Source organism: Polychytrium aggregatum, assembly GCF_025602895.1.
Source record: "Polychytrium aggregatum strain JEL109 chromosome Unknown BJ171scaffold_28, whole genome shotgun sequence".
In the NCBI taxonomy this organism is placed as follows: Eukaryota; Fungi; Chytridiomycota; class Chytridiomycetes; order Polychytriales; genus Polychytrium; species Polychytrium aggregatum.
The window spans coordinates 414032-437887 of NW_026516230.1; the positions used below are offsets into that span (position 1 = coordinate 414032).

At 59.7% G+C, this 23856-nt stretch overlaps 6 protein-coding genes across 6 annotated transcripts; 4 read left to right on the forward strand and 2 right to left on the reverse strand.

The window, feature by feature from the left end:
- Positions 1–509: 509 nt before the first annotated feature.
- On the reverse strand, positions 510–1658 carry BJ171DRAFT_425957 (uncharacterized protein; the record flags this gene model as incomplete). The annotated part of the gene is made up of 1 exon (XM_053107747.1): positions 510–1658. One exon carries the CDS (start codon positions 1656–1658, stop codon positions 510–512), a length of 1149 nt encoding a protein of 382 aa, XP_052964960.1.
- Positions 1659–2861: 1203 nt separating this feature from the next.
- BJ171DRAFT_512480 (Rtr1/RPAP2 family-domain-containing protein) lies at positions 2862–6602 on the forward strand. Its single transcript, XM_053111659.1, has 7 exons — positions 2862–3176; positions 3386–3481; positions 3821–3975; positions 4139–4180; positions 4424–5662; positions 5887–6033; positions 6331–6602. Exons 1-7 carry the CDS (start codon positions 2922–2924, stop codon positions 6452–6454), a joined length of 2058 nt encoding a protein of 685 aa, XP_052964961.1. The 5' UTR covers positions 2862–2921; the 3' UTR covers positions 6455–6602.
- Positions 6603–8540: 1938 nt separating this feature from the next.
- On the forward strand, positions 8541–11179 carry BJ171DRAFT_460986 (uncharacterized protein; the record flags this gene model as incomplete). The annotated part of the gene is made up of 3 exons (XM_053108462.1): positions 8541–8946; positions 9110–9417; positions 9534–11179. The coding sequence occupies 3 exons, from the start codon at positions 8541–8543 to the stop codon at positions 10926–10928; spliced, it is 2109 nt and encodes a 702-aa protein (XP_052964962.1). The 3' UTR covers positions 10929–11179.
- Positions 11180–14576: 3397 nt separating this feature from the next.
- BJ171DRAFT_163209 (uncharacterized protein) lies at positions 14577–15641 on the forward strand. Its single transcript, XM_053105892.1, has 4 exons — positions 14577–14598; positions 14713–14798; positions 14866–15141; positions 15245–15641. The coding sequence occupies exons 2-4, from the start codon at positions 14740–14742 to the stop codon at positions 15534–15536; spliced, it is 627 nt and encodes a 208-aa protein (XP_052964963.1). The 5' UTR covers positions 14577–14598; positions 14713–14739; the 3' UTR covers positions 15537–15641.
- A 4486-nt stretch (positions 15642–20127) lies between these two features.
- BJ171DRAFT_476365 (uncharacterized protein) lies at positions 20128–21677 on the forward strand (the record flags this gene model as incomplete). The annotated part of the gene is made up of 4 exons (XM_053108827.1): positions 20128–20361; positions 20451–20822; positions 20915–20986; positions 21174–21677. The coding sequence occupies 4 exons, from the start codon at positions 20128–20130 to the stop codon at positions 21675–21677; spliced, it is 1182 nt and encodes a 393-aa protein (XP_052964964.1).
- Positions 21678–21740: 63 nt separating this feature from the next.
- On the reverse strand, positions 21741–23825 carry BJ171DRAFT_512493 (chromate transporter-domain-containing protein). The gene is made up of 3 exons (XM_053111660.1): positions 23329–23825; positions 22445–23190; positions 21741–22333 (listed from the first exon to the last, which is right to left on the reverse strand). Exons 1-3 carry the CDS (start codon positions 23604–23606, stop codon positions 21900–21902), a joined length of 1458 nt encoding a protein of 485 aa, XP_052964965.1. The 5' UTR covers positions 23607–23825; the 3' UTR covers positions 21741–21899.
- Between the last annotated feature and the right edge of the window lie 31 nt (positions 23826–23856).

Sequence of the window (23856 nt, forward strand, 5' to 3'; positions counted from 1 at the left end):
GCAGCACCTGGACGACCGCTGCGGCAAAGGGATGCCGGTGTTTGCCGACTGAATATGAGGTATTTGCGGCGAGCCGGGTTCAGGCTTGGATGGCCTCGACTTGGGTGGTCTCGACTTGGGTGGTCTCGGCCGCTCACAGGGGTCGACAAAGATTGGCATTTGACATGACATGTTCGTTTATTTGGACCACATCTGCAACGCCGGCGTGTGATTATTTGTTAGTGGATCGACAGCGCCTCGCCTCAGATGGTGTTTGCATTGGAGGTAACTCGGCATCGAAAGCATAGAGTCCAGGTCCCTCCGGAGAGCAACCTCGAGCGGGAGCAGGCATGGCCGACTCCTCAACGACGGTGCCGAGTCGCCGTGATAGCGCTTACGTTATTTTGTTCCTTCCTATTTCTGCTCCTTCCCGACAGCATGGACATTGCATTTTTTTGTTCGAGAGAGCCGGAGAGAGGGGAGGGGGGTATGGTGTCTGTCGGGAGAAGGGCAAGAGAAGGCCGAGGCCTTCAGGCATCCGCCGCTATCCACTGCTCGGGCCTGGGCATCAGCACGATTCCCTTGGGCAGATTGGCGACGACATGTCCATCGGCAGTGAGGTGCAGCGGCTCGGGCAGTGCTGCCAGAGAGTCCGGGAGCGTGCGAAGGGGATTGCCGACGATGCTGAGCTCCCGCAGCGCCGAGCAGTCGCCCAGAACGGCGGGCAGGTGCGACAGCAGATTGTGGTCGAGGTTGAGGGAGTGCAGGTTCGGCAGCCGGCCGAGCGAGGGCGGCAGGGTCGTCAGCAGGTTGCCGCCGACATCGAACTGGCAGAGAGCGGTGAGGCCGCCCAGGCTCTCGGGAAGGAGCCGCAGCTGGTTGTTGGCAACATACAGCTCCCTCAGCCGCGGCAGTCTCGTGAGCGACTCTGGCAGGCGCTCGAGCTTGTTGTTCTGCACGACCAGCTCCTCCAAGCGAACCAGCCCCGCCAGGGTATCGGGCAGTCGCGTCAGTCGGTTCTGGTCCATGTGGAGCGACTCGAGCGATCCGAGGCGGCCGATCGAGGCCGGCAGGGTCTCGAGCTCGTTCTCGTACAGCATCAGCATCTGCAGGGCGGCGAGGCGGCCAAGGTCGTCGGGAAGGGAGCGGAGGCGGTTGCAGTCCAGGGCCAGGTGCCGGAGGGCCGAGAGTGCGCAGAGCGATTGCGGCACATGGGTGATTCTGTTGGCGGAGACGTCCAGGGACCGCAGGCTGGCCATGAAGCCGATGGAGTCGGGCAGGTCCGTGAGCTCGTTGCTGGAGATTTCGAGGCGCTTGAGGGCCGTGAGATTGCCGATGGTGTCCGGCAGCCGCTTCAGGCCGTTGCCGTGCAGACACAGCTCGGAGAGCCATGTCCAGTGGCCGATAGAATCAGGCAGAGTCTCGATTTTGACGGATGGGTGGTGGGGCGGGTTCGGGCGGATGGCGGGCTGTTGCTGCTTGCGGTAGTTGTCGAACAGGTCGGCAGTAGGCTTGGGGACACTCTCGGCCCACCGTCGGAAGAGCCGGTCGTCGTGCTGCCGGGACAGCCTTACGGCCGAGTCGAACAATGTGCTGTCGGTGTCGACAAAGCGCCAAAAGGCCTGTTGGCAGGCCTGTTGCTCGCGCAGCGATCGCAGCGCCGACGGCGATTCCTGCATGTAAAAGTGGCAGCCAAGCAGCACGGTCTTGTAGTCGTCGCTGGGCATCTGGCTGGCCGGGACATTGAGGGCAAAGGCCACCAGCTTCCGCCAAAAGTAGCTGCTGCTCTCCGGCGAGCCCGACAAGAGCACTGCCGAGCCGCCACCATTGATGTAGCTGTAGTACCCACGGCTCAGCTGCGAGAGCTTTGCGACAACGGCGGGGTCGATGTGGTTGGAGTGGAGCAGGATTTCCAGCACCAGATGCCGCTCGGCGGCCGGGTTTGGTGCCGTGGTCCGCATGGCTGGGGTGCTGCGGGGATGGCAAGACGAAGACCGGCTCTGACGGCGGCGGATACCCAGGAGCATTCTCAACCCAAAGCGGGGGAGGAGCCGGGAGTTTGAGTCTGGGCGGGACTTGGAGACCACCAAAATCTGGTTGGCAAAGCGAGCCAAGACGAGAAGGGCCGAGAACAGATGGGGAAGAGGCGGTGGCCGCCACTCCAGTTGTACGCCAGGCACAGATGCCTGCTGAGGCCATGCAGAAAGTGTGATGGACAGGCCGACGGCGGTGGTGGTGGTGGTGGTGGTGGTGGAGGGGCGTGGGCGAGTACGGGGCCATGATCAGATGGAAACAGACGCGACGGAAGGCAGGGCACCCGAACAACACAATACACCCGGCGCCGTCTGAGCAACCGAGCAAGCAGCCGAGCAAGCAGCCGAGCAAGCAACCGAGCAAGGGGGCGGGGCGGCCAGCGAGATCGATGCTGCAGTTTGCGGATGGAGCGATGGAGGTGTTTCGCAATCGCACAGCTTAGAACGGGCGAGTAACAACTGCGACGGAGACAGTTGCAATGGCAGCCGATCCATCTGTTGTCGTTGCGGCTGGGACTGTTACAATTGCAGCCTATTGACTTGCTGCAGGCGGACCTTTTGCATTCGGCCAGCAGCGGCTCTTGTCGCCATCGGCAGCGGTTGTTGCAGCAAGGCTTTTCACACTTGGTGGTCGTCTTGGTGGTCGTCTTGGTGGTCGTCTGGATACAACGATGCAGGGCCGCTGTTCTCGCCCACCCCCCCTCCTCGCGAGAACGCCCAGTGCCAGTGCGCGCCGAGAACGCCACCGAGAGCACCAGCGAGAGCCACCCGCACACACACACGCGCGCAGCATGTCGGCCAACACAAAAGCCGGCTGTGGCCTCATGGCCGCGGGTCTGGTTTTGCCGATCGTCTTTTACATTTTTTGCATCAGCCGCTTTCCCCCTTCTCTCTCTCTCAGACGCAGGAATGGCCGGCGCAGCTGCATTGGCCAACACAGCCGGCTCGGTCACCCCGTCCACAGCATCGACAGCATCAACAGCATCAACAGCAACGGCCCGCCGTGCCAGGCCAGCCAACCGCCCCAAGAAAGGTGGTCGGACAGAGACGCAGCAGACCATCCGCCAGTCGGCCTTGACCAAGAAGCACTGGGACAGCGTCGTGTTTGACTGGCAGCAGCGGCTCTTTGACGATGCCGTCGGGATCCACGTTTTGCACGAGGCCGTAAGTCTGCGAGCAGGTTGGGGCGAGCGGCTGGCTCCTCGGGAGAGAGAGGGTCCTTTAGATCGCCCGAGCAGCCGGACGCTGGATCGGCTGGCTGGATCGGCTGGTTGGCTCGCTGGCTGCGGTGCTCTGGCCTGCTCTTGGTCTTGCACCAGCCGAATCGGCACAATCCTGACACTTGGTTTCGCTGCTCGCCATCGACCCGCCAGTGCAGCTTTTTCACTCCCGAGACCTACGATGCCGTCGTCGTCGAGCGAAGCACCGAGAAGCTCTGTGGCTACTCGCTCTGCGACCGGCCCTGCCAAGTATGTCAATGCAGCAGCAGTGTACTGCCGATCCGGCTGCAGCGGACGGAATCGCATCCAACAGGATCGCATCGCTGCAGTGTATTGAAGATTAGATCGGCTCCTGTGGATGGCGGATGGATCCCTTCTGGTCGTGGTCCGGCTGTGGATGAGCTCTGCAGCAGATCCACCACCCGGCCACTGATGGCATGTCGGCTGTGGGAGGAGGCTCGGTCCCCAAGGGTATCACTGCCCTCGAATCGACAAGCTAACCCAGGTGTATTGTCCCGTGCTGTTGCTGCTTTCGTCAAATGGCTTCCCACGCCCTGTCTCCGTCTCCGTCAACCCACACAATGACAGAGCCTCAAGGGACGATACCGCATCTCGACCAAGGAGGCCCGCGTCTATGACATAACCGAGCTCAAAATGTTCTGCTCGTCGCAGTGCCTTGTGGCCTCCAATTACCTCAAGGCTCAGCTCCATGCCGACCCGCCCTACATGCGCAACATGTCCATGTTGGTATCTTCTCGCTTCTGGCTTGATGTTGCAGACGCTGCGCTAAACTGCACGGCGAGGAGGGACGTTGATGTCAGTCACATCAGGGCCCTTGGCCCAACGAGGATGCAGCGACTCACGCCGGCTTGGACAAACCGCTCACTGGTTCTGCTCCCGGCTCAGACCCATGACCTTTGACATCATCCCCAAGGATACTGATCCGCGGTAAGATTCGTGACGAGTTGTTTCATGATCGCAATCCGGCAGGCCAGAGGTGTTTGTCGCTGTCGTCAAAATGCACACGATCCAAAGTGCGGGGTCAACCTGGCTGGTCTGCTGGCCGCATGGCTGCGCCTCCCAATCTAACAATTGACCCACGACCGCAATTGACCCACAACGACTGACAATTGATCCACAACGACTGACAATCGACCCACGACGACCGCGCTTGCGACATCGATTCAACAGCCATCACCATTTTCCGACAGCGAGCGCTTCCACCACCCAATCCGGCAGCGGGTCAGGCGAGGCCCTGTCGGCATTCGTGCGGGACATGATGGAGGCTCTGCCGGGGTTTGACGGCGGCCTGGCGATCCGAGAAAACGACCCCTCTGCCTCCAAAATCTCGGACCCACTACCGATCGCCCATTTCGATGCGATCGAGGGCTACCGGAGCCAATATCTCGACAAGAAATCCACAGAACCTGATGCTGGCGACTCAGCCCATCAGCAGAAAGACGTGGATCGGTCTGGAAGCCAGACGGAATCGCAGCCCGTCGACCAGTCAGCCGGAAGCACCGCAAATGGACCAGCGGCTCGTCCAGACAGCGAACAAGTCCTCGGTATCGGAGACAAGCCACCAAGGAATCGGCAAGCCCCAGCTGCTGAGCGGAGCGTGCGCTTTGCATCCGACAATCAGGTCATTGAAATCCCTGCCTCTGGCAAGTCCAAGCCCCTCAAGACCTCCAAGTGGCAGTCCCAAGTGCTGGATCGATCCTTGGCTGATGAGCTGATTCCCGATCGCGGCCAGGTGACAGTGGCGGACACCACGGTCCGGCCTGAAGAGGCTCAGCTCATCGAGCGTGCTGACACAGCCCTGCCCAAGGTACTGCGGGGCCGAGCTGTGCTGAAACAGAGGCCACCGCACGAACCCGACAGCGACGACGACGACGACGACGACGAAAGCGACAACGAAGGCGATGGCGATAGTGCCCACAGTGTCGCGAGTGACCCTGGACCTGACGGCAACGACAGGAAAGGGGCAGTTGTTGTGCAGGAGCACGGCGACGGGGACAAAAGTGAGAGCGGTGATGGCAGAAGCCGGACCAAGGTCGCAAACGACGACGACTGCGATGACGAGGACAAACATAGCAGAGGCAAGCATGGCGACGACAGTCATGGCGATCATGATGACGATGACAAAGTCGACCAAGACGAGGGCAGGGACAGAGACAAGAATGATGAGGATGAGGACGACGACCAAGACGATGACGGCCGTATGCCCTTGAACCTCGATGTGTTGATGCGGCCGTCCAAGATCCAGGTGCCGCAGCTGACGCTCTTTGGAAAGATATGGATCCTGATGGACGAGATGATCACACCGGACACACGCACATGGCTGCAGACCGACGAGGAGCTGGTCCACTTTGAGACGGACCAGAACGAGCTGCTGCGGAAGGACCTGTTCAGCGAGAAGATGATGAAGATGTGAGTGTTCAGACATGGGGGTGGGTGGGTGTCGATGCAGACACGGCGATGCTGGGTCCCAATGATGATGTGGGGAAGGACCTATCTCTGCTTGGCTTGCTTGGGTTGGCGTGCTTGGGCTTGAGCCGGAGGCCCTGTCGATGCTTGTCTGGGTGTTGCCCTGGGGCAAGCGACATCTCGGAGGCGTAACCGGGACAAGATCGATTAACACTCGGAAACCACAGACTGCCACTACTGCTCCGGCAGTGCCATGTGTCTGTCGTCGTCCAGGACGACCTGCTCTCCCTCATCAAAACCATGTCGATCAACCAGACGGTCAGTGGCCTGACCTTCACCGAAGAATACGCCGTCTGTGCGATTCTTGCGATGCTGTGAGTAGCCGCGCCGATGTGTCGCCCTGGCAGCTGTTACTTGCGAGGACTGATACTTGGGGGACATGTCGTTCTCGTCGCCACTGCCCCTCCCGGGCGATTCCCCAAGGCCCTACATGCATGTATGCCTCCCCCCAGCACCGAACCCTGTCGTGCCTCCTCGTCGACGGCACCGGGGGGGGGCACCTTCCGCCAGCGAGAGTCGCCTTGACCCCCTCGCAGGACAGCTGACCCGTGGTCACCGTTATATTCCCGTTCCATTCCCGGCCCATTCCCGTCGCCTCTTTCTCACCGCAGGCTCTGCAGAAAGGTCGCTGCCCTCAAAGACCAGCTCGATCGACCGGCGCACTGGAAGGCCATCGCCGAAAAATGCGGTCTCACCGTCGAGCATCTGCACACATTTGCCGCCCTGGTCAAATGAGCACCGCCGTCCCCACGCAGATCCGCTCCATTCCGCCCCGCTCCGTCTCACCTGTCTGCAGTGCCCCCCCCCGTCTCTTGTGCTCCTTCCTGCTGATGGTCCAATCCGTCCGGCCAGGGTCGGTAATGAACACATGTGTTTTGCCCCATTCCCTCTGACATGCGTGCGTGGCTCCTGTGTCCGCCGGGTTGCTTCGGCGTGTCTGCGGGTGGTTTCGCCATCCGGGCCATTGCATGGCGATCGCAAGGCCGTCGGTACCGATGGTGGTGCCCCCTCGGCAGCGGCGCGGCCTTGGCCGTCGACGGGGTCATTTCTTCGGCGTGCCGTTTCCTGAATGAACCACCGTCGTTTGTGCGTGTTCTGGCTCGGACAAAGCGCCTCGCTTGAGTGCTTGGGTCCATGCAGACCACTTGCCCTGCATCGGATGAACCCCCCTCCTCTTGCTCGAGTGACTTTTAGTCGCGCTGAACCGAACCAAACCACCCGCATGACGCCTGGCTTCCAGGCCGACCTGGCCAAGAGCAGTCCCCACGCCGCTGCCAGTCGCCTCGACCAGCGACCCAGTGACCGCCCACCCCCCGCGATATCTCTTTCCCGTTCGCTCTTCCGGGTGGGCCTGACGCCGCTCCTCGCCGCTCGCAGGCGATAGCACAGCGCCCCGGAAATGAATCACACCACCACACGTTTCTGCCGATGCCCGCATGCAGGCAGACAGACAGACAGACAGACAGACAGGCAGCGCCTGTGCAATCGACCTCCCGACGCCTCCCAGGCGACCAAACACGGCACCCTTCTCCCCACTTGCCTTTTTTCTCCCCAGTCCGCGTCGAGCAGGTTGGTGGACTGACTTGCCCAGCAACGGTCTCCCTCGTGCAGATGACCACGGCAAGTTACACCGGTATTCTGGTGCCAGCACAACTGAACAGAACAGAGATGAACTGGACAGAGATGAACTGGACAGAGCTACAGACTGTAACGCAGCACCAGCGGCCTGGCTGCTGCTGTTGCAGATCCGCGTGATGCCAGCAAAGGAATCGACCAGTGCCCAGGGCCAAGGCAGGCGACCCCCGCGTCGCCAGCAAAGCGCATGGCCGTGCATGGCCCCGTCAGATGATGTCCCTAGCATTCGACCCGGGGCAAGGGTGACTGCCATGGGCCCGTCGTGGGCGGCTGGGGATGCCCTGTCATCACCCTCGGTTGAACCTGCGACGGAGCACAGAGGCGCCGGTGCCGGCCTCCTTGTCCTGGCCTTTCTTTTATTTTGCCGATGGGGGGGGGTACATGACCTTGCTTCCCGGGTCTGCTTCCCTCCAGCATACCCAATACCACCCGCCATTGCGCTAGAATCGGCTGACTGATGCCATTCTTCACGCGCGGCCTGCACCCTTGATCTGGACACTCGATCTGCGCACTCGATCTGCATCGGCTGCTCCGCTGGAAGTAACCTGGCTATTGTTGGCCATTCCGCTGCGAGCATCTGGACTGCAATTCCAATGCCTATGTCCTCCCCCCCCCTCGGTACTCGATCTTTCCCCAGACACCGCAATTCCGGACGATTCATCCGGCTGCAACGGTGGGCATCGAGAGCGGCTGCACAGCAGATCGAGAGCGAAAGGCAGCGGCCCGCCTGACAGCTCCATGCTCGTTTGTCTCCCCCGTCCACCCTTTCCCCGTCCTCGCTCTGCGAAGGCGTGATCAGCGACTGAGGGAAAGAACGCAAAGAATAGGGGGGGGCGGATCTGTGCTGGTGACCGACTGGCAGCCGAGCAAGCACATGGGAAGCAGGTTTCGCTGGAGGCGTCCATGGGAACAGCAACCGCACACCCGTCGACGAGGGTGGGGTGGTCGGTCGGGGATATAAAACCCGGTCTATGGCACCCAGACGCATTCCCTCGCCAGCAGCCTTCCCTCCCTCCCCTCCTCACTTCCTCCCTCACTTCCTCCTAACTCCATCGACGCTCCCTCCTTGGTCCCTCCTCTCACACACACCCCCCGTCGCCGAATCACCCTTCCTCCCACCATGTTCCACCCGTCCCGGGTCGTCATCGGCCTCGTGGCCCTCATTCCTCTCGGATGGGCGCTGTACATGAGCCAGGGCGACTTTCCCGACACCACCGACGCCGTCCTCGAGTCCGTCGACATTTACTACATCCTCTTTGCCATCGCCCCGTTGGCCGTCATCAGCGTGGCCTCTGCCCTGATCGACGACTCGGTTCTCGTTGGCCTGCGTCGCCCCTCGGTCGAGTCGCCCACCACCTTCCACTGGTCGCTGCTCAAGCTGTGGCATCCCAGGTGGCAAGTCTTGAAGGCCACGGCGCCCCGCCCCTCATTCTTTGGCAACGCCTGGTCCCTCGGCGAGGTCCTGATTGTTGCGCTTCTGGTCATCAGCAACCTCGCCTGGGTCTTTGTGCCCATCATCCAGTCCCCGCCATCGTCGGTTCCGGCCTCTGCCGCCTTGTACAACTGGGTCCAGCAGATCACCACCCAGACAGGTGAGAGACGGTTGTGCCACTGGTCTGGGAATCGCCGTGAGGCACCGCGCACATCCACCTGTGCTGAGCACATCCATGCAACCAGCCAGCGACTCCGCTCCTCACGCCATCCACTGTCTCTGTTCGTGCTCCTGGATGTACCTCCCCCCCCCAACTCGCGCAGCCTGGGCCGGTCTCTGGGATGCCGGACTGTGCATTCTGTTTGTCGTTCGCGAGAATCTCATCACCAAGAAGGCGCTCGGCCACAACGCCGGCCAGTACCACAGATCCAACCGCTTCCACATCGGCCTCGGATACACCAGCTTCCTCTTGATCACGGCGCATGCCATCTTCAACATCGTTGACTTTATCAACAAGGGCCGAGTGCCAAAGAGCTTCTTCCCGTGGGCGTCGAACTATGGCTATGGCAACCTGGGTGGCCTGCTTGCCTGGCTGTCGCTGCTGGGCATTGCCGCCACATCGGTCTACAAGGTGAGGCCCCGACCACTGCACTCAGAATACCATACGGCACCCAGAATACCATACAGCACAGCATACCATACGGCACCCTCAGTCGCTCTGACACTCTCCGGCCTCTCGTTCCACAGGTTCGACGCAGCAACTACAGGGTCTTCTACTGGACGCACCAGCTCTACGTCACCTTCTTCCTCTTCGCCCTCATCCACAAAGGCACCAACCTGGCCTATCCCTTCATTTTCCCCTGTTTGTACTTTGTATACGACCGTCTCCGTGCCCGTGTCTACTTCCGCCGTTTCAATGCCACTGCCTCGGTTCAAAAGACCCTGTCCGACACCATCATCAAGGTCGACATCCCCATCGCCGATGCCTGGCAGGGTGCGAGCACCTATGCCCCCGGCGACTGGGTCAACATTTGTGTGCCGCAAATCTCGGCGCTCCACTGGCACCCCTTCAGCATCGCCTCGTACTGCCACGACACCCCCGACCGCATCACCCTGCTCATCAAGGTGGGCGGCAAGTGGACGACAAAGCTGGCCAAGCTCTGCGAGCATCAGGACAAAGTCCATGTCCCCATCAAGGTCGACGGTCCCTTTGGCTCCCGCAGCGTCTCCTATCTGCATCACGAGCGACTGCTGATGCTCGTCGGCGGAAGCGGCATCTCTGCCGTCCTCCCCTTCATCTACCACTATACCATCGCCGGCCCGGCGTCTGGAAAGATGCGCTTGATCTGGACTGTCAAGGACGAGTCCACGGCGCTCGCCTACTCGAGCTTCTTGCTTGACTATGTCAACAAATCGACTCTTCTGAGCAGCAAACTGACGCTGGATCTCCACATCACTGGATCCATGAAGACCGACCCCGATACCGACAGCCCCGACCACATCGACAGCGCCAAGGACATGGACGCCGACCATGCCAAGGCCGTCAAGGACAATGTCATTCTCGACGACAAGATTGCCAACATCACCAAGCGCAAGGCCCACTGGAAAGCACGCCTGACCGACTTGGCTCTGGCTTGTGTCGTCTTTGGCTTTGGCATCGCTGGGTTTGTGATCGGCATCTTGGTCAGACCCGCTGGCGCAGAGGCCGACAAGTGCGACTCCAACACCGCCTTCAAGCTCGTGGGACTGGACCACTTCCTCTGCTGGTATCTGGAGCCCCTCTCCAGCAGCGTGCTCTCGATTGCCTTTGCGACCATTGCCGGGCTCCTGTTCCTGCGTCTGTTTGTTACCGGCGGCAGCTCGAGCGCGCCGAATGCCGCTTTGAGCGCTGCCGATGACTCCGACTCTGCCTCTCACCTCTCCGAGGGCGGCGTGCTCCACAATCTCATCCTCAAGCTCAACGTCAACCGTGCCCGCCCCGACTTCAAGGTCGTCACCGAGGAAATGGACAAATACGCCGGCGAGAAGGGCACCAATGTGGCCGTGCTCGGTGCCGGGCCCGAACGACTGATGAGGACCCTTCAGCACATTGTCGTGGGATGCAAGCACCTCGACTGGTACCGAGAATCGTGGAAGGTGTAATGTTGGTGGTCTGACCATGTTGCTGCGGCCCTGATCCGAACCACCCCACCTCCCTCCTGTCTATGTCACTGTTCCCGCCGCTCTATCGAATAGCTTCTGTGTATCTCTCTTCAACTGTCGTCCTCTTTCGTTCGATTCCTCCCTTTCTCCCTCGTTGCTCACCGTCCGGCCGTCCAAGCGGCGCGTCTGGATTCGTGTATTTGATTTGGAAATGCGTATGGCTCCTATTGGCCTTGCAAACAATATAATCCTTAGTTTTCTGTGCTCATCACAGCTCCTGATTCCTGACAGCCAGTGTCCATGCGTGCAATCATCAGGCGGACCTCACTGATGCGGATTGGTAGTGCAGTGAGCAAGCGGGATGCGAATGCTGTGTGCTGCACTCCACAAAACTGCCGGTGATCCGCGAGGCCGGTTTTCCTCGGCTGTTGGAGCCATGTTTCACTGCCGATCGGCGGGGCAGCTGCTTCTGGGAAGACCCGACGTGACAGGGCAGAGAAAATACGCGTATATCATGTGCAACAACAAGCGTGTTTGTGGCGCGTTTGGCACCCGATTTTGAATCTTGACCTTTGGCCGCTGGCACAAGGAACTGGCGCTGCGCAAATATATACCCGGCTTTCCCCCCCGGTCTTTCCCCGGCGCTGCTTGCTGCCTCATCGCAATGTTTTTGGACATCCCCATCGTCATCCAAGGCTTGACCTCCACCACCCGCAGGACCCCCGATGGCCCTCTCAAGAACCTCCAGAGCCTGGCCCTGAGGATCTTCTCGGCCCTGGACCTGTTCGACGAGAACCAGAAATCCTGGGCGGCCTTTGTCAACCTCTCGTACGAGGTCATCGAGGCCCTCGCCCAGTCGTCTTCCCAGAGCCCGGTCTTTGTCCAGCAAGTCGACTGCATCGAGCGCTTCCACAGCGACCTCTTTGACTATGTCCGGGAGCTCCAGACCTTCGTCAAGGTCGAGCGCCTGGCCAGGGGCATCCGAATCCGCAAGAAGGTCAAGGAGCTCTGCAAGGGGCTCGCGTCGCTCTGGCAGACGTGCGCTGCGACGTTGTCCATCCCCCAGCCCATCATCCTGGACGAGGCTGAGCTCCAGCAGATCGTCCGCGGAGATGAGGAGGAGGAACAGGTTCTCATCGCCAACATCACTGCACTCCTCCGCCAAGGCGACGACAAGGCGCTCGATCGGGCCGGCATCCGCCTCGATGCGCTTCCATGGCAGATTCGCCAAGCCACCCATGCCCTCCTCAACCTCGCCAGCGACGCTTCTGTTTCCAAGCCCATCATCGACGACACCATCGTGCCGCTTCTCGAGCTGCTCCGCAGGCGCTCGCCCGTGGCAAAGTCGATGAAGAAGGAGAACTGGCGCATCCATCCGAGCGAAATCGCGGACCAGTCGAGTACCCCGATAGCCACAGGCAGCTTTGGCGAGGTCTACTTTGCCCGCTACTACGGCACCGAGGTGGCCATCAAGCAGCTCATGACCAGCTACAACGAAACCGAGATTGCAGACTTTCGCCACGAGGTCGATTTCTGGCATCAGCTTGTCAATCCCCACATCCTCCCGCTCCTTGCTGCGTGCGACGCCGTCAACCGGCCCTTTGTCGTGTCGCCGTTCATGAAGAACGGCAACCTCCGCACCTACGTCTCCGACGCCTCCAACGTTCGCCCCATTGAAGACAAGCTTCGATTGATGTACCAGGTTTCCTTGGGCATGTGCTATCTGCACGGCAAGAACGTCGTCCACGGCGACCTCAAGCCCCAGAACATCCTCCTGGACTCCTTCTTCCAGGCCATCATCTCCGACTTTGGCATGGCTCGCACCCGGTTCACGTCGGCGGCCGCCACTGTCGGAAGGGCCCGTCAGATGAGAGGAGGTGCCGTTAGCTACATGGCTCCGGAGATGCTGGACGACGAGAACCCGATGGGCACCTCGAAGCGCACAGATGTCTTTGCCTTTGGGGTCACCCTCTACGAAGTCCTCAACAATGGAAAGCCTGTGTGGGTCACGACCGACGGCAGACCAATGGGTCCCAGCGCCATCGAGCGAAAGATCAGCAGCGCCAGTCGCCCCCTGAGAATCGACGGCATTCCTGATCCGGTCTGGGATCTGATCGAGCGATGCTGGCACCAAGACTACAACGCACGCCCCAAGTTTAGCGACATCCTGCGCTCCCTCGAACCGTACAAGGAGGCCGCTGGCCCTGTGCCGGTCGTCATCAGCCCAGTTCCATCAAGGAGCCAAACCGGCACTCCGAGGCTGTATCCCAGTATCAGCAATGACGCCCGACCCCTCAGCACCGACAGCGGCAGCAGCTTCACAGGCTTTACCGACTCGCCGTCGATCGCACCCAGCCAGAGCATCACCGAATCGCAGCTGGGCAACCTGCCCAGCATCGTCTCGCCCAGCGATCCTTATGCGGCAAGGCCGTACGCTCCCGGTAACTTCCAGCACTGGCAGGTTCCCGTCGGAAATTCCGCCGGGGTATCCAGAGCCCCCGTCGCTCCGCATTTGCACGACGACATCGCAAAGGCGCATCCGGACGTGACCCGGCTGCTGCTGAACCGAGCCCGGAGCGGGGATGTCGAGGCGTGCCTTCAAGTCGCCAAGATCATCACAGACAACAAGCCCTCCACCGATCCAATGTGGGGCGTGGCCGCGCAGCTCTTCCAGATCAGCGCAGATCAAGAAAGCGTCGAGGCTTACTTCTACCTCGGGTGGTTGTACTTTGCCGGCGTCGGTGTGGACCAAAGGGATGCCGACGCCATGTCGTACTGGAACGAGGTCTATCAAAAGTCCTACGATCCCATCCTCAAGCCGATTGCCACCCTGATGCTTGGCATGATGCACTACTTTGGTCGCGGTGGACATCGCGATAAGCGCAAGGGTATTGCTCTGGCTCGCGAAAGCAAAACAGGCAACTTCAGCCTTGGCGAGAACTGCCTGGCTCCTGACCATCTCATCGCCCTGGTCACCCCGATGACGCTCAAGTTCTTCCGGCTGTGCCAGCTTGGCTCGAGCACGGACAGCGTTTGCCGGTTCCTTGAAGCCGTATGCCTCGTCAACGGATTCGGCACCGCTCGAGACGCAACCAAGGCCGTCGGCATCTTCCAGCAGCTCGCCGATGATGGCCAGGACACCAGCCAGCACTGGCTCGGGCGGTGCTATGGCTTCGAGTGGGGCGTGCCCAAGAGCACCGAACGATTCTTCCGCTGGTGCAACCAGGCTGCATACCAGGAGGACCCGTTCGCCCAGTACACCGTCGCTCAGTGCTATATAGATGGCACCGGGGTTCCCAGAGACAAGAAGAAGGCCGTCGAGTGGTTTGAGAAGGCCGCCAACCAGGGCCACACCGGCGCCAGGAACAAACTGAGGCTCAACATGATCGGCTTCCTCTAACGCCAGCATCACGTCACCAGGTCGCCGATGTCACTGCCATGGATGTACTTGACAAATACAGGCAATGCCGTAAACAGCGACATCTGGCTACTTGATCAAGGGCGCGCTGATGGCAGCCCACGTCGCCCAGCCACAGAGTCTGTGACAGCCACTTGTCCTCCGGCACCCAGACACGTGCCCTGTCTCAAGTCCATATTTGTCGTGAGAGGGCAGAACGCCCATTGCCTCGGCTTGATTCCAAGTCGAGCAGCAACTCCAGGATGGCCGATGGTATGGGGGCAGACTGGGAAGGCGAGTTGGGCGTGGGACTGCGGCCTCGCCGTCTGCCTGATCCTCACTTGATTGCTGACCCACAAATGCTGATCCACGAACGCCGCGCACCAGCATCCTTCGACCTGTTCCTGAAGCATCATGGCCTGGAGCGCAACAGGGAGCTGCTGCTGCAGCACGAGTACGACACCATCGACCTGGTGGGTCTGGCACTTTGCCCGCTGCCACTGCCGCCCCTGGCCCAACCCGCATCGCTAACATGCACAGGCTCCGACAGGTGCTGGAGCTGACAGAAGCGGAAATGAAGGCCATCGGAATGGTGGGCGGAGCCATCCGCAAAGTCCAACGGGCCCAGCGACAAAGCCGGGACAATCGGGACAGCCTATTTCTGCCGTCAGCGAAGGGCCTCTCGACACAGGAGAAGCAGTGCGGCAGCACCGCCGCGGAGGTGGTTGTCTTTGAGCCGGAATACTACGAGCCAGCTACGGTAATCCACGACTGGAGGTGCCAGCTCGACAGCAGCGAACACGATATCTTCGTGAGGTAGGATGTCCTCCAACTCGTACCGGACTTGTCTCGCTTGGTTGTCTCTGCCTCTTTGCCTCGCTTGAGAGCAGCAGCGCTCACCCTTATTCATCCCCGCCAGCTATCGCAGCTCGAGCGAGAGCGACAGCGCCAACATGCTGGTGGCGTCCCTGGTCTCTGGCAAACGGAAGGATCTCTCCATCCATCCCTTTCTCGACCACCTCTGCCTGCACGACAGCCAAGACTGGGAATGCGGCTTCATCAATGCACTGCACAACTCGCCGGTGATTGTGCTGCTCCTCTCGGAGCGGGGCCTGGAGCGTGTGCGCCAGGCTCACACAACCCCAGACAACCTGCTGCTCGAGGTGGGCTGCGTCCCTGCACCGCCTTTGACAAATCCTCTCGCACGTTAGCCATATTGCGGCGCATTTGCGCCATGCCCGTCCATCTCTCGAGCCTGCCTCCCGATTCTGCTCCTCCGGGCTGTGCCTCTCCCATCTGATGCCCGATCCACGCCCGATCCACGCCCAATCCACGCCCAATCCCAACAGATCCAGCACGCCCTCAAGTTGGCGAAGGATTCTGTTCTCTTGAACATCTCGGTCGTCATCCAGCCCATATTCATGTGGTCCAACAAGACCATCGACAACAAAAAGTACTCGTGCAAATACCTTCCCGATCCCGAGCACTTCCCAAACTTTCCACCGGCCCACAAGAAGAGCCCCCTCTTTGACGACCGGCCCATGACCGTGCGCCAGACGATCAGGGAGATCCTAAAGCTCCAGGCCCTTGATGCGGTCGATGGAAATGCCCTGAAGCGGTGAGTTCACATAGCCCTCGGTGAGCATGAGCGTACAACGGGCTCATCTGCGCCGGATCGGTCCCTGATGGATTGGCATCGTTTGCAGACTCGTCCCCAACCTTCGCGAGCTGTGTGCCAAGACAACCAAGTTCAAGGAGATTGCAACACGCCAGTTCGAGTCGATTGTTCTCTCTGCCCACGAAGACTGCGACCTCGTCGCCTTGCTCGACCCCATCGACTTTGACCAGGACAGGAGGGCTCTCGAGGATCTCTTCATGAAGGGAACACGCCAGTGGCTCTTGACCGACATTACCTCCTGGGTCAACGCCGACAACGACGACCCGGTCCTGTGGGTCAACGCCGTCGCCGGCACCGGCAAGTCTGTGTCCGCCGCCCAAATCGCAAGTCTTCTGACCGCCAGCAGCCAACTGGTGGCATCCATCTTTCTCAAGTACAACGATACCCGCAAGAGCAATCCCCGCATGGTGCTGACCACTATCGCCTACGGCCTGTGTCGCTGGTATGCCCCCATCGGTCGGCGACTGCTGGCGACTGTGGCAAGGTCGGATGGCGAACGAACTATCACAAAGGACGATCTTGACAAGATGAGCATCCCCGAGCTGTTCAAAACTGTGATTGCCGATCCACTCGAAGCCATCGGCGACTACAGACCCAAGGGATCGGTGATGATCCTGGTGGATGCACTCGACGAGTGCTCTCCGCGCGACCAGCTGCTCAGCCTGCTCGCCGGGCGGTTCGTCGAACTGAACAAGACCCGTCCGTGGCTCAAGTTGCTGCTGACATCCCGTCCCGAGGCCGACATCAAGGCAGCATTCGATGGAGTCCCAACCAAGACGATCGAGCCCTCGAGCGGCAACAACGTTGACGACTTGAGCATATACATTGGCTCTCGGCTCAAAAAATACAATCTCCCAAAGGCAGAGAGGGACAGTATAGTAAGCTCGATCATCTTCAACTCTGCCCACGAGAGCCACGGACTCGAGGACCATGGTGCAAGAGGCGATCAGTCCAAGACATTCGTGTGGATCAACCTGATCCTCAATACCCTCTCCGATATCGCTAGGGACGGCCCAGTGACGCTCGCCGCGATCAAGGACATGAACGACAGCGTCGCGAATGTCGATCAGCTCTACCAAAAGACATTCGACAAGATCTACTCGCAGGCGAGCCACCCGGCCGAGCTGGTCACCGTGATCTCGGCCATGGCCACGGCACAATCGGTCCTGACGCCCCGGATAATCTCCGGGATCTTCAAAATCGATCTTCGTGTCGTGCAGGATGGTCTCGCCAGACTCGCGCTTGTCCTCGACCCCGGCGTCAATGGATCGACGGCCGACAGCCACGTCGAGTTTAACCACAAGTCCGTGGCCGACTACCTCCTTGACTACTCGTTCGGCGAGCCGTTCCATGTGTCAAGCCAGTTCCATCTGGTCTTTGCCAAGGGCTGCCTCGACGTGATCCTCGCGCACGATCCAGTGATCAACATCTGCGACATCTATGACCTCCACACCGAGATACCCGACTTTGACGACAGAGTCAGCGACAAGATTGCCCCGTCGCTCCGATACAGCGTCGCCCACTGGATTACGCACTTTGTATGGCGTCTCGATACGGCGCCAACGCTGGCATTGACAATTCATCAGCTCTGGTCGACGGGAGCCACGTCGCTCCTTTCCAAACTGCTTTCAACCCACGTGTTCTTCTGGCTCGAGTGCGCATCGCTGATGAACGTCATCAAGCCAGTCATCGAGCAACTGGCCGTCCTCCGGCGCGTCGTCACCAACGACGACCGCAATTTCGGCCAAGTTGCCAAAGCCCTCGTGGTCGATGTCTATCGGTTCATCCGAGAGTTTGCCGACCCCGTCATCAAGAGTGCGCCGCAGGTGTACAACTCTGGATTTGTGTTTACGCCCAAGGAGACACTTCTCTACAAGACATATGCTCCTCAGATCGAGGACAGGGTTCCGTTTAGGGTGGCTGCTGGACCGCCGTCTTCCTGGGATCCGTGCGTCGCTACTCTCTCGGGCCATACCGCCGAATTAATCGCCGCAGCAATCTCTCCGGATACGAAAATGGTTGTGGCGGGCTCCCGAGATGGAGCCATTCGGGTTTGGGACGCCGTTTCGGCCCAGTCCAAGTTCTCGATCGAGGGACATGCCTATCCCGTCAATGCCGTTGCGGTATCACCAGATGGCAACATGATCGTCTCTGGCTCGGGTGATCGAACAATCAAGATCTGGGATGTGGTCATGGGCCATCTGATCGACGTTATCGAAGGCCATACCGATGCCGTGTCCTCGGTCGCCATATCTCCAGATGGCAAGTCATTGGTGTCGGGCTCATACGACACGACCGTCCGGATCTGGAATCTCGAGACCTTGGAGCTGGAGGCAAGGTTAGTCGGGCACACAGACTCGGTACTGGCCGTTGCCTATTCCTCGGATGGCAAGCAGATCCTGTCCAGCTCGGGAGACGCAACCGTGAATATCTGGGACGCCGTGACCAGAAGATGGAAGATTGTGCTCGTGGGCCACAGAGACTCGGTCTCGTCCGTGACGATCTCGCCCGATAGCAAGTGGATTGTGTCCGGCTCCTATGACAAAACGGTCCGAGTGTGGGACGCCGAGACAGGCCAGGCAAGGTTGATGCTGGAAGGACACACAAGCTGGGTCACCCAGGTTGCCATCGTGCCTCACGGGCAGTCGATTGTTTCCGGGTCGTCGGACCATTCCATCAAGGTTTGGGATCTCGCAACCGGCCAGTTACGGACAACTCTCAAGGGACATTCCAGCCATGTGAACTCGATTGCTGTGTCACCGTACGAAAGGTGGATTGTATCGGTCTCGGATGACAAGACTCTGAAGGTCTGGGATCCCGATACAAGCGGCGTCGAGCAGTCTGCAGATGGGCACACCGGCCCCGTTACCACGGCAGCGGTTTGCCAAACTGGAACTGTGATGGTGTCGGGATCCTACGACCAGTCGCTGAAGCTCTGGGACACCGGAACTGGTCGTCTCTTGCAGACGCTGAAACAGCACAGCCAATGTGTGCGCTCGGTCTCCATCTCTGCCGACGGAGAGTCGATCGAATCGCTGGACTATGACGGCAACCAAATTCTCTGGAGTAACACCGAGGATGGGTTTGTACCATTCAGTCAGCATCGCCAGAATCGCGACTGGACAGATACACCGCTGCCGCCGTCGACTTGGTCGCAAGTTGTCGATGAAGCCCAGTGGATCCGCCATGGCCCGCATATGATCAAGGTCCCGCATGCCTTTTTCAACTGGGACGGGCAGAACTCGTTTCAGGGCGACCGGCACCGATGTACTGCAAGCGAGAGTATCATATTCTGGGGTATCGCCGCCCCTTACTTTCCGCTGGTGATTCACGTACGTTGCATCTGTGTACCAAGCATGGACTGCATGGACTGCATGGGCTGCAGTGCTCGATCGGGCTGTCACTAATACTTTATCACAACAGCCAAGCTATCGAAACAGCACGGAAGCCGGCCAAGACGTGCCCACCTCGCCAGATCAAAGTCTGCAGCAAGACTCTCCAGGAAGCAGCTCCCACGCATCAACCAGCTACGGTCCTCAAACAAGCACACCTCCCCCGCTGCAAAAGACCCCGTCGAAACTGAGCCTGCGATTTCCCAAATTATTCAGGAGTGGTCGTTGACGCATGATTCATCACAACAGCCTAGATGCGGCTCTGGGGCGACCGGTGTGGGAGGAAACTGTGCGAGCACACAATACGACTACGTATCCAAACCGGGACTCCGCTCCCATCCAAACTCATCCAAAAGTAAACGACCCACCAACCGCACATGTCCATGCTGGTATTCAGGTCAAGCCCCCTACCATATGCACCGCTCATTGGTCCAGCGAGCGGGCTCTCTGGGGCAGTCGAGGTCCAGCCAGAGCGCCCGCCGAAAGTCGCAAGCCAAATCGCCCGCCAAACCCAACATGGAACGCGGCCGGCTCCATGAAACCTTGCCGCGAGCACGGACAGGATCTCCCGCCATGTTTGTTTGTTGCGGACGGTCCACCAGCGCATATAAACCGGTGCAGACCAACCGAGACCATGTCCGGCTGCAACTAGGGCTGCTGGTGCATTCTTCTCCCTCACCAACCGAATCTCTCACTATCGATATCGATACCATTCCCCCCCCCGCTCTTCCAATGCGATCCTCGTCCTCGCACGCCCATCAGTGGATGGTTCTGCCCAACATCCTCGTGTTCGTCCTTCTGGCTTTGACCAAAACCGCCATCGGCGATCCATTCCCGCCAGCTACGCTCGACTCTGGACCCAACCTTCCCACGGCGCCGATCCAGCCCTGCACCACCGATGGATCCTGTGCCGGAGTCCTTCGTCTCAGCAGCTTTGGAGGCAATGGTGGAGCAACCGACATGATCGTAAGCATCTGTGCTTTGAGATGGCAGCACCTCATCGTTGACACTCAGCTCAGCCCTGGCTAACACCGACATATCACTGTCCGCCGCAGTATGTCGGATCGCATGACCTCTCTCCATCAAATGTCTACCACAATGTCACCACCGTCGTCCTGACATTCCACGGAGCAGCGTGCGATGCCTACAACTACTACTCGATCCTCGTTGACGTCGCTCAGAACACCACCGGCGTCGACCTGAACACCCATGCCTTCTTTGTGCCGCTGTTCCCGGTCAAGAGCACCACTCAAGCATATACATGGGGAGTGCCCCAAGGCGGCCTCAACCTGGCTGTCTTCTCGGCCAGTACAAAGTGGTCGACAGGCGACGTTGCAGACAACAACAATGCCATGACATCGTTTGACATGGTCGACGCCTTCCTGGCAACCATCGCTCAGGCCTTTCCGTCAGCCAAGATTGTCTTGGTGAGTAAGCTCACTGGCTGCATGACGGTTGCTTGACAAAGCACAGACTCGGATTTGCAGACGATGGCCACGACTGACTTTGGTTCCTCCAGGCAAGCCACAGCGCCGGCGCTCAGCTCGTTCATCGATACTCGCTCTTCACGGATCCACAAACATTCTCAAAAGTGAGTGCACATGATTCCGGCCACGCTCCAGCAGAGTCTCGGCGTGCGACTGAACCTTGGCAGGCTATCACCGATTGCCATGCACTCTTGGGCTGAGGAGCCCATCGCTCATTAACACTTTGCACTATGGGCCGCGATGCTGCCGCTTCGCTTGTCGTTTGCAATCCTTCCTCCCCTCGCCTTCCAGTACCAAGTCATCCTGGCCAACTCTGGGACCTACACCTACCAGTCCAACCACCGTCTGACCCAGGCTGCGCTGCTTTCCTGCCAAGACCAGTCCTGCCTCGGCACCCTCAATGCCTCGTCGTTTGAGCCGTACTCCAACTCGGCCTGTTCCGATGCCAACTCGTTCCCGTATGGTCTCGACAACTTGTCCGGGCCATATGTGACGTCACACCTGGGCAACGCTCACCAGGGACCCAGTCTGCGTTGTCTCAAGCAGACGATGCTCTTGGGATCCAAGGACACGCTGAGGACGACCGCAAATCCGCCGCTGGATATGACCTGCGGGGCAGATGCCGAGGGATACGTCCGCATCGAGCGAGGACTGGCATATGCCGCCTACTTTGACTACATCGTCGGCTGCAACACCATGGACGTGCACATCGTCGACGGCTGCTACCATGACGCCTGGTGCATGCTCAGCAGCCCGATCGCCAAGAGCCTCACCTTTGGAGTCCCACTTGCTTGAAAGTCGATGCATGTATCGGCGAGCTTGCCAATGGATGGTTTGATCAGTGTCTTGTATGCAAGAGAGGGTCGAATGGAGGCCCACCGGACGTGAACTTCAGCGAATATATTGATATTGGATTTTACCCCATCCTCCAAGTCCATCAGGGCAGAGCTCTGAACGGCTGCCCTGGCTAGATCGAGCACGATCGGTGCATCGTCCTTGGCGGCCGATCCGACTGCTTCAACTGAATCCGCCCGAGATAGCGCACTGCAGAACGCCGGTGAGGGCGCCGACAAGGACGGCAGAATACGAAGGCATCTTCAAGAACCCGACGCCCAAGAACGCAAATCCAACGACGGTGACGTAAAGCGGGAACTGGGAGATACTCAGAGCCGTGCCAGACTGGCCGTCGGTAATGGCCTTGGACCAGAGCAAATAGACGGCCGCAAAGACCAGCCCGACGGCCGAGGCGCTCATGCCCCCGAGGATCACCTGGATATAGGTCCGCCGACGGAACTGCGTCCACAGGGGGATCAAGGCCGACATCAGAAGCAGCCCTGGCAAGAAGATGCCAAAGAAGGCCAGGAACGAGCCGATGATCGAGCCGCTGACGCCGATGCCCAGGCTGCGAAGCGCCAGGCCACCAAGGAAGGCAGAAAAGTTGAATTGCGGGCCTGCATGCATCATGTGGAAGCAGGATGAGCGCACTTTGGCTGTGGGTCAAGAGCATGGATGGATGGAGATGGATAGAGCATCATCCGGGTACCCCAGTGTCGCTCACTCACCGGGAGTCGAGTTGATGAGGGCGAATCCGATCAGAAACTCGCGCTCGTTGAGCCAGCCGACAGAGACGGTATAGTCCTTGAGCAGCGGCACAACGACAGGGCCTCCGCCAAAGATGAGCGAGCCCACAAAGTAGAACGTTCCAAAGACGTTCAGGAACAGAGGCACTCCTGCAACCGTCTTGAAGATAATGGCCACCACCAGGAGCAGGATCCACACGGCCAGCACCAGCAGCCCGACCCGGCTCGAATACGAGCATTTGACGTTGTTGGAGGAGCCCGAGTCCTGGCCAGAGTTCTGGGTCGAGACGGGGGCCGACGGAGATGGACCGGGGGATGAAGATTCCTCATCTGCTGGAGTGCGAGGCTGCGTCGAGCTGGCTGCGTCCTGCGGCATATCGTCGAGATGGAGGCCGTCGCCGGCTGCCTGGGATCGGGGCTGTGTCCGGCGCTCGGTCCAGAGCTTGTAGCGGTATTCGCAGTATGCCGATACGCTGCCAAGAACCATCAGAGCCGGAAACAGCCAGGGGGCGCTGTAGTTGATTGCCGCTGCCGCCGAGGCAAATGCCGAGAGCTGCGTCATGCGGTTGGTGCAGACCCTAGTGCCGAGCTTGTAGGCAGCCAGTGCCGTGAGGCCGATTGCTGACGAGGTCAAGCCGTTCTCGATCTGGATGACGACTGGGGGCAGCTTCTCAGGCAAGGAAGCGACGACGATGGCTGCGATGGTCATGAAGAGGGTGACGGGCAGGCTTGGTGCATGCCAGGATGGAGACGGCGGCCGGGGAGCCGGGGAGCCGGGGAGCCGAGAAGATGGTGCAGCATAAGAGGATGTTTCGAAGCAGCTTCTCGCCACCGAAATGGAGAGTGGGCAGACGGTTTATACTCACGTCCATGTCAGAAACCCGACCACTCCGGCCAGCGGGCCGCCCCGAAGCAGGGCAAAGGCAAACGACATCTGGATGCTGGGCGGCCCAGGAAGCACCGAGGCGATGGAAAACAGCTCCGAAAACACATCGGTGCTGACCCACTGATACTTGTCGATGAAGTAGTCATGGAAGAGGGCGACGTTGGCCTGGGGTCCGCCAAAGGTGATGAAGCCAAGCGGGAGGTACGTCAAGAAGACGTCGGCGAGCTTTGGTTTTGCGGATGGGGCGGTCTCGACCATGGTGTGGGCGTCTCGAGCGTCTGCGAGTGCAAGTGCGATGCAGGCGTGCAGGGCGGCATCGAGCGAGGGCTGGGATATGGAATATATGGGGATTGGACCTGAGATCTTGCCACCATGGGATGCGAGAAAAAGTGATATCAAAGTGGGATTGCAGAGAGATTTCTGGCCACGTTGCCAGAGGCGACATCCATGAACCTGATGGCGCGATCAGGGGACAAGGTGAGCGGGTGTTGGGCATTGCACCGACCAT

What these genes read in the sequence shown, in the direction of transcription:
- BJ171DRAFT_512480 (XM_053111659.1), top strand. Translation starts at nt 2,922, where the DNA reads ATGGCCGGCGCAGCTGCATTGGCCAACACAGCCGGCTCGGTCACCCCG. An exon ending in TCTGCGACCGGCCCTGCCAA is followed by an intron (nt 3,482 to 3,820) that starts GTATGTCAATGC and finishes ACACAATGACAG; the next exon opens with AGCCTCAAGGGACGATACCG. An exon ending in AGCGAGAAGATGATGAAGAT is followed by an intron (nt 5,663 to 5,886) that starts GTGAGTGTTCAG and finishes CGGAAACCACAG; the next exon opens with ACTGCCACTACTGCTCCGGC.
- BJ171DRAFT_163209 (XM_053105892.1), top strand. Translation starts at nt 14,740, where the DNA reads ATGGCCTGGAGCGCAACAGGGAGCTGCTGCTGCAGCACGAGTACGACA. An exon ending in AGTACGACACCATCGACCTG is followed by an intron (nt 14,799 to 14,865) that starts GTGGGTCTGGCA and finishes TAACATGCACAG; the next exon opens with GCTCCGACAGGTGCTGGAGC. An exon ending in GAACACGATATCTTCGTGAG is followed by an intron (nt 15,142 to 15,244) that starts GTAGGATGTCCT and finishes CATCCCCGCCAG; the next exon opens with CTATCGCAGCTCGAGCGAGA.
- BJ171DRAFT_512493 (XM_053111660.1), bottom strand. Translation starts at nt 23,606, where the DNA reads ATGGTCGAGACCGCCCCATCCGCAAAACCAAAGCTCGCCGACGTCTTC. An exon ending in GTCGGGTTTCTGACATGGAC is followed by an intron (nt 23,191 to 23,328) that starts GTGAGTATAAAC and finishes GCATGCACCAAG; the next exon opens with CCTGCCCGTCACCCTCTTCA. An exon ending in CCTCATCAACTCGACTCCCG is followed by an intron (nt 22,334 to 22,444) that starts GTGAGTGAGCGA and finishes TGATGCATGCAG; the next exon opens with GCCCGCAATTCAACTTTTCT.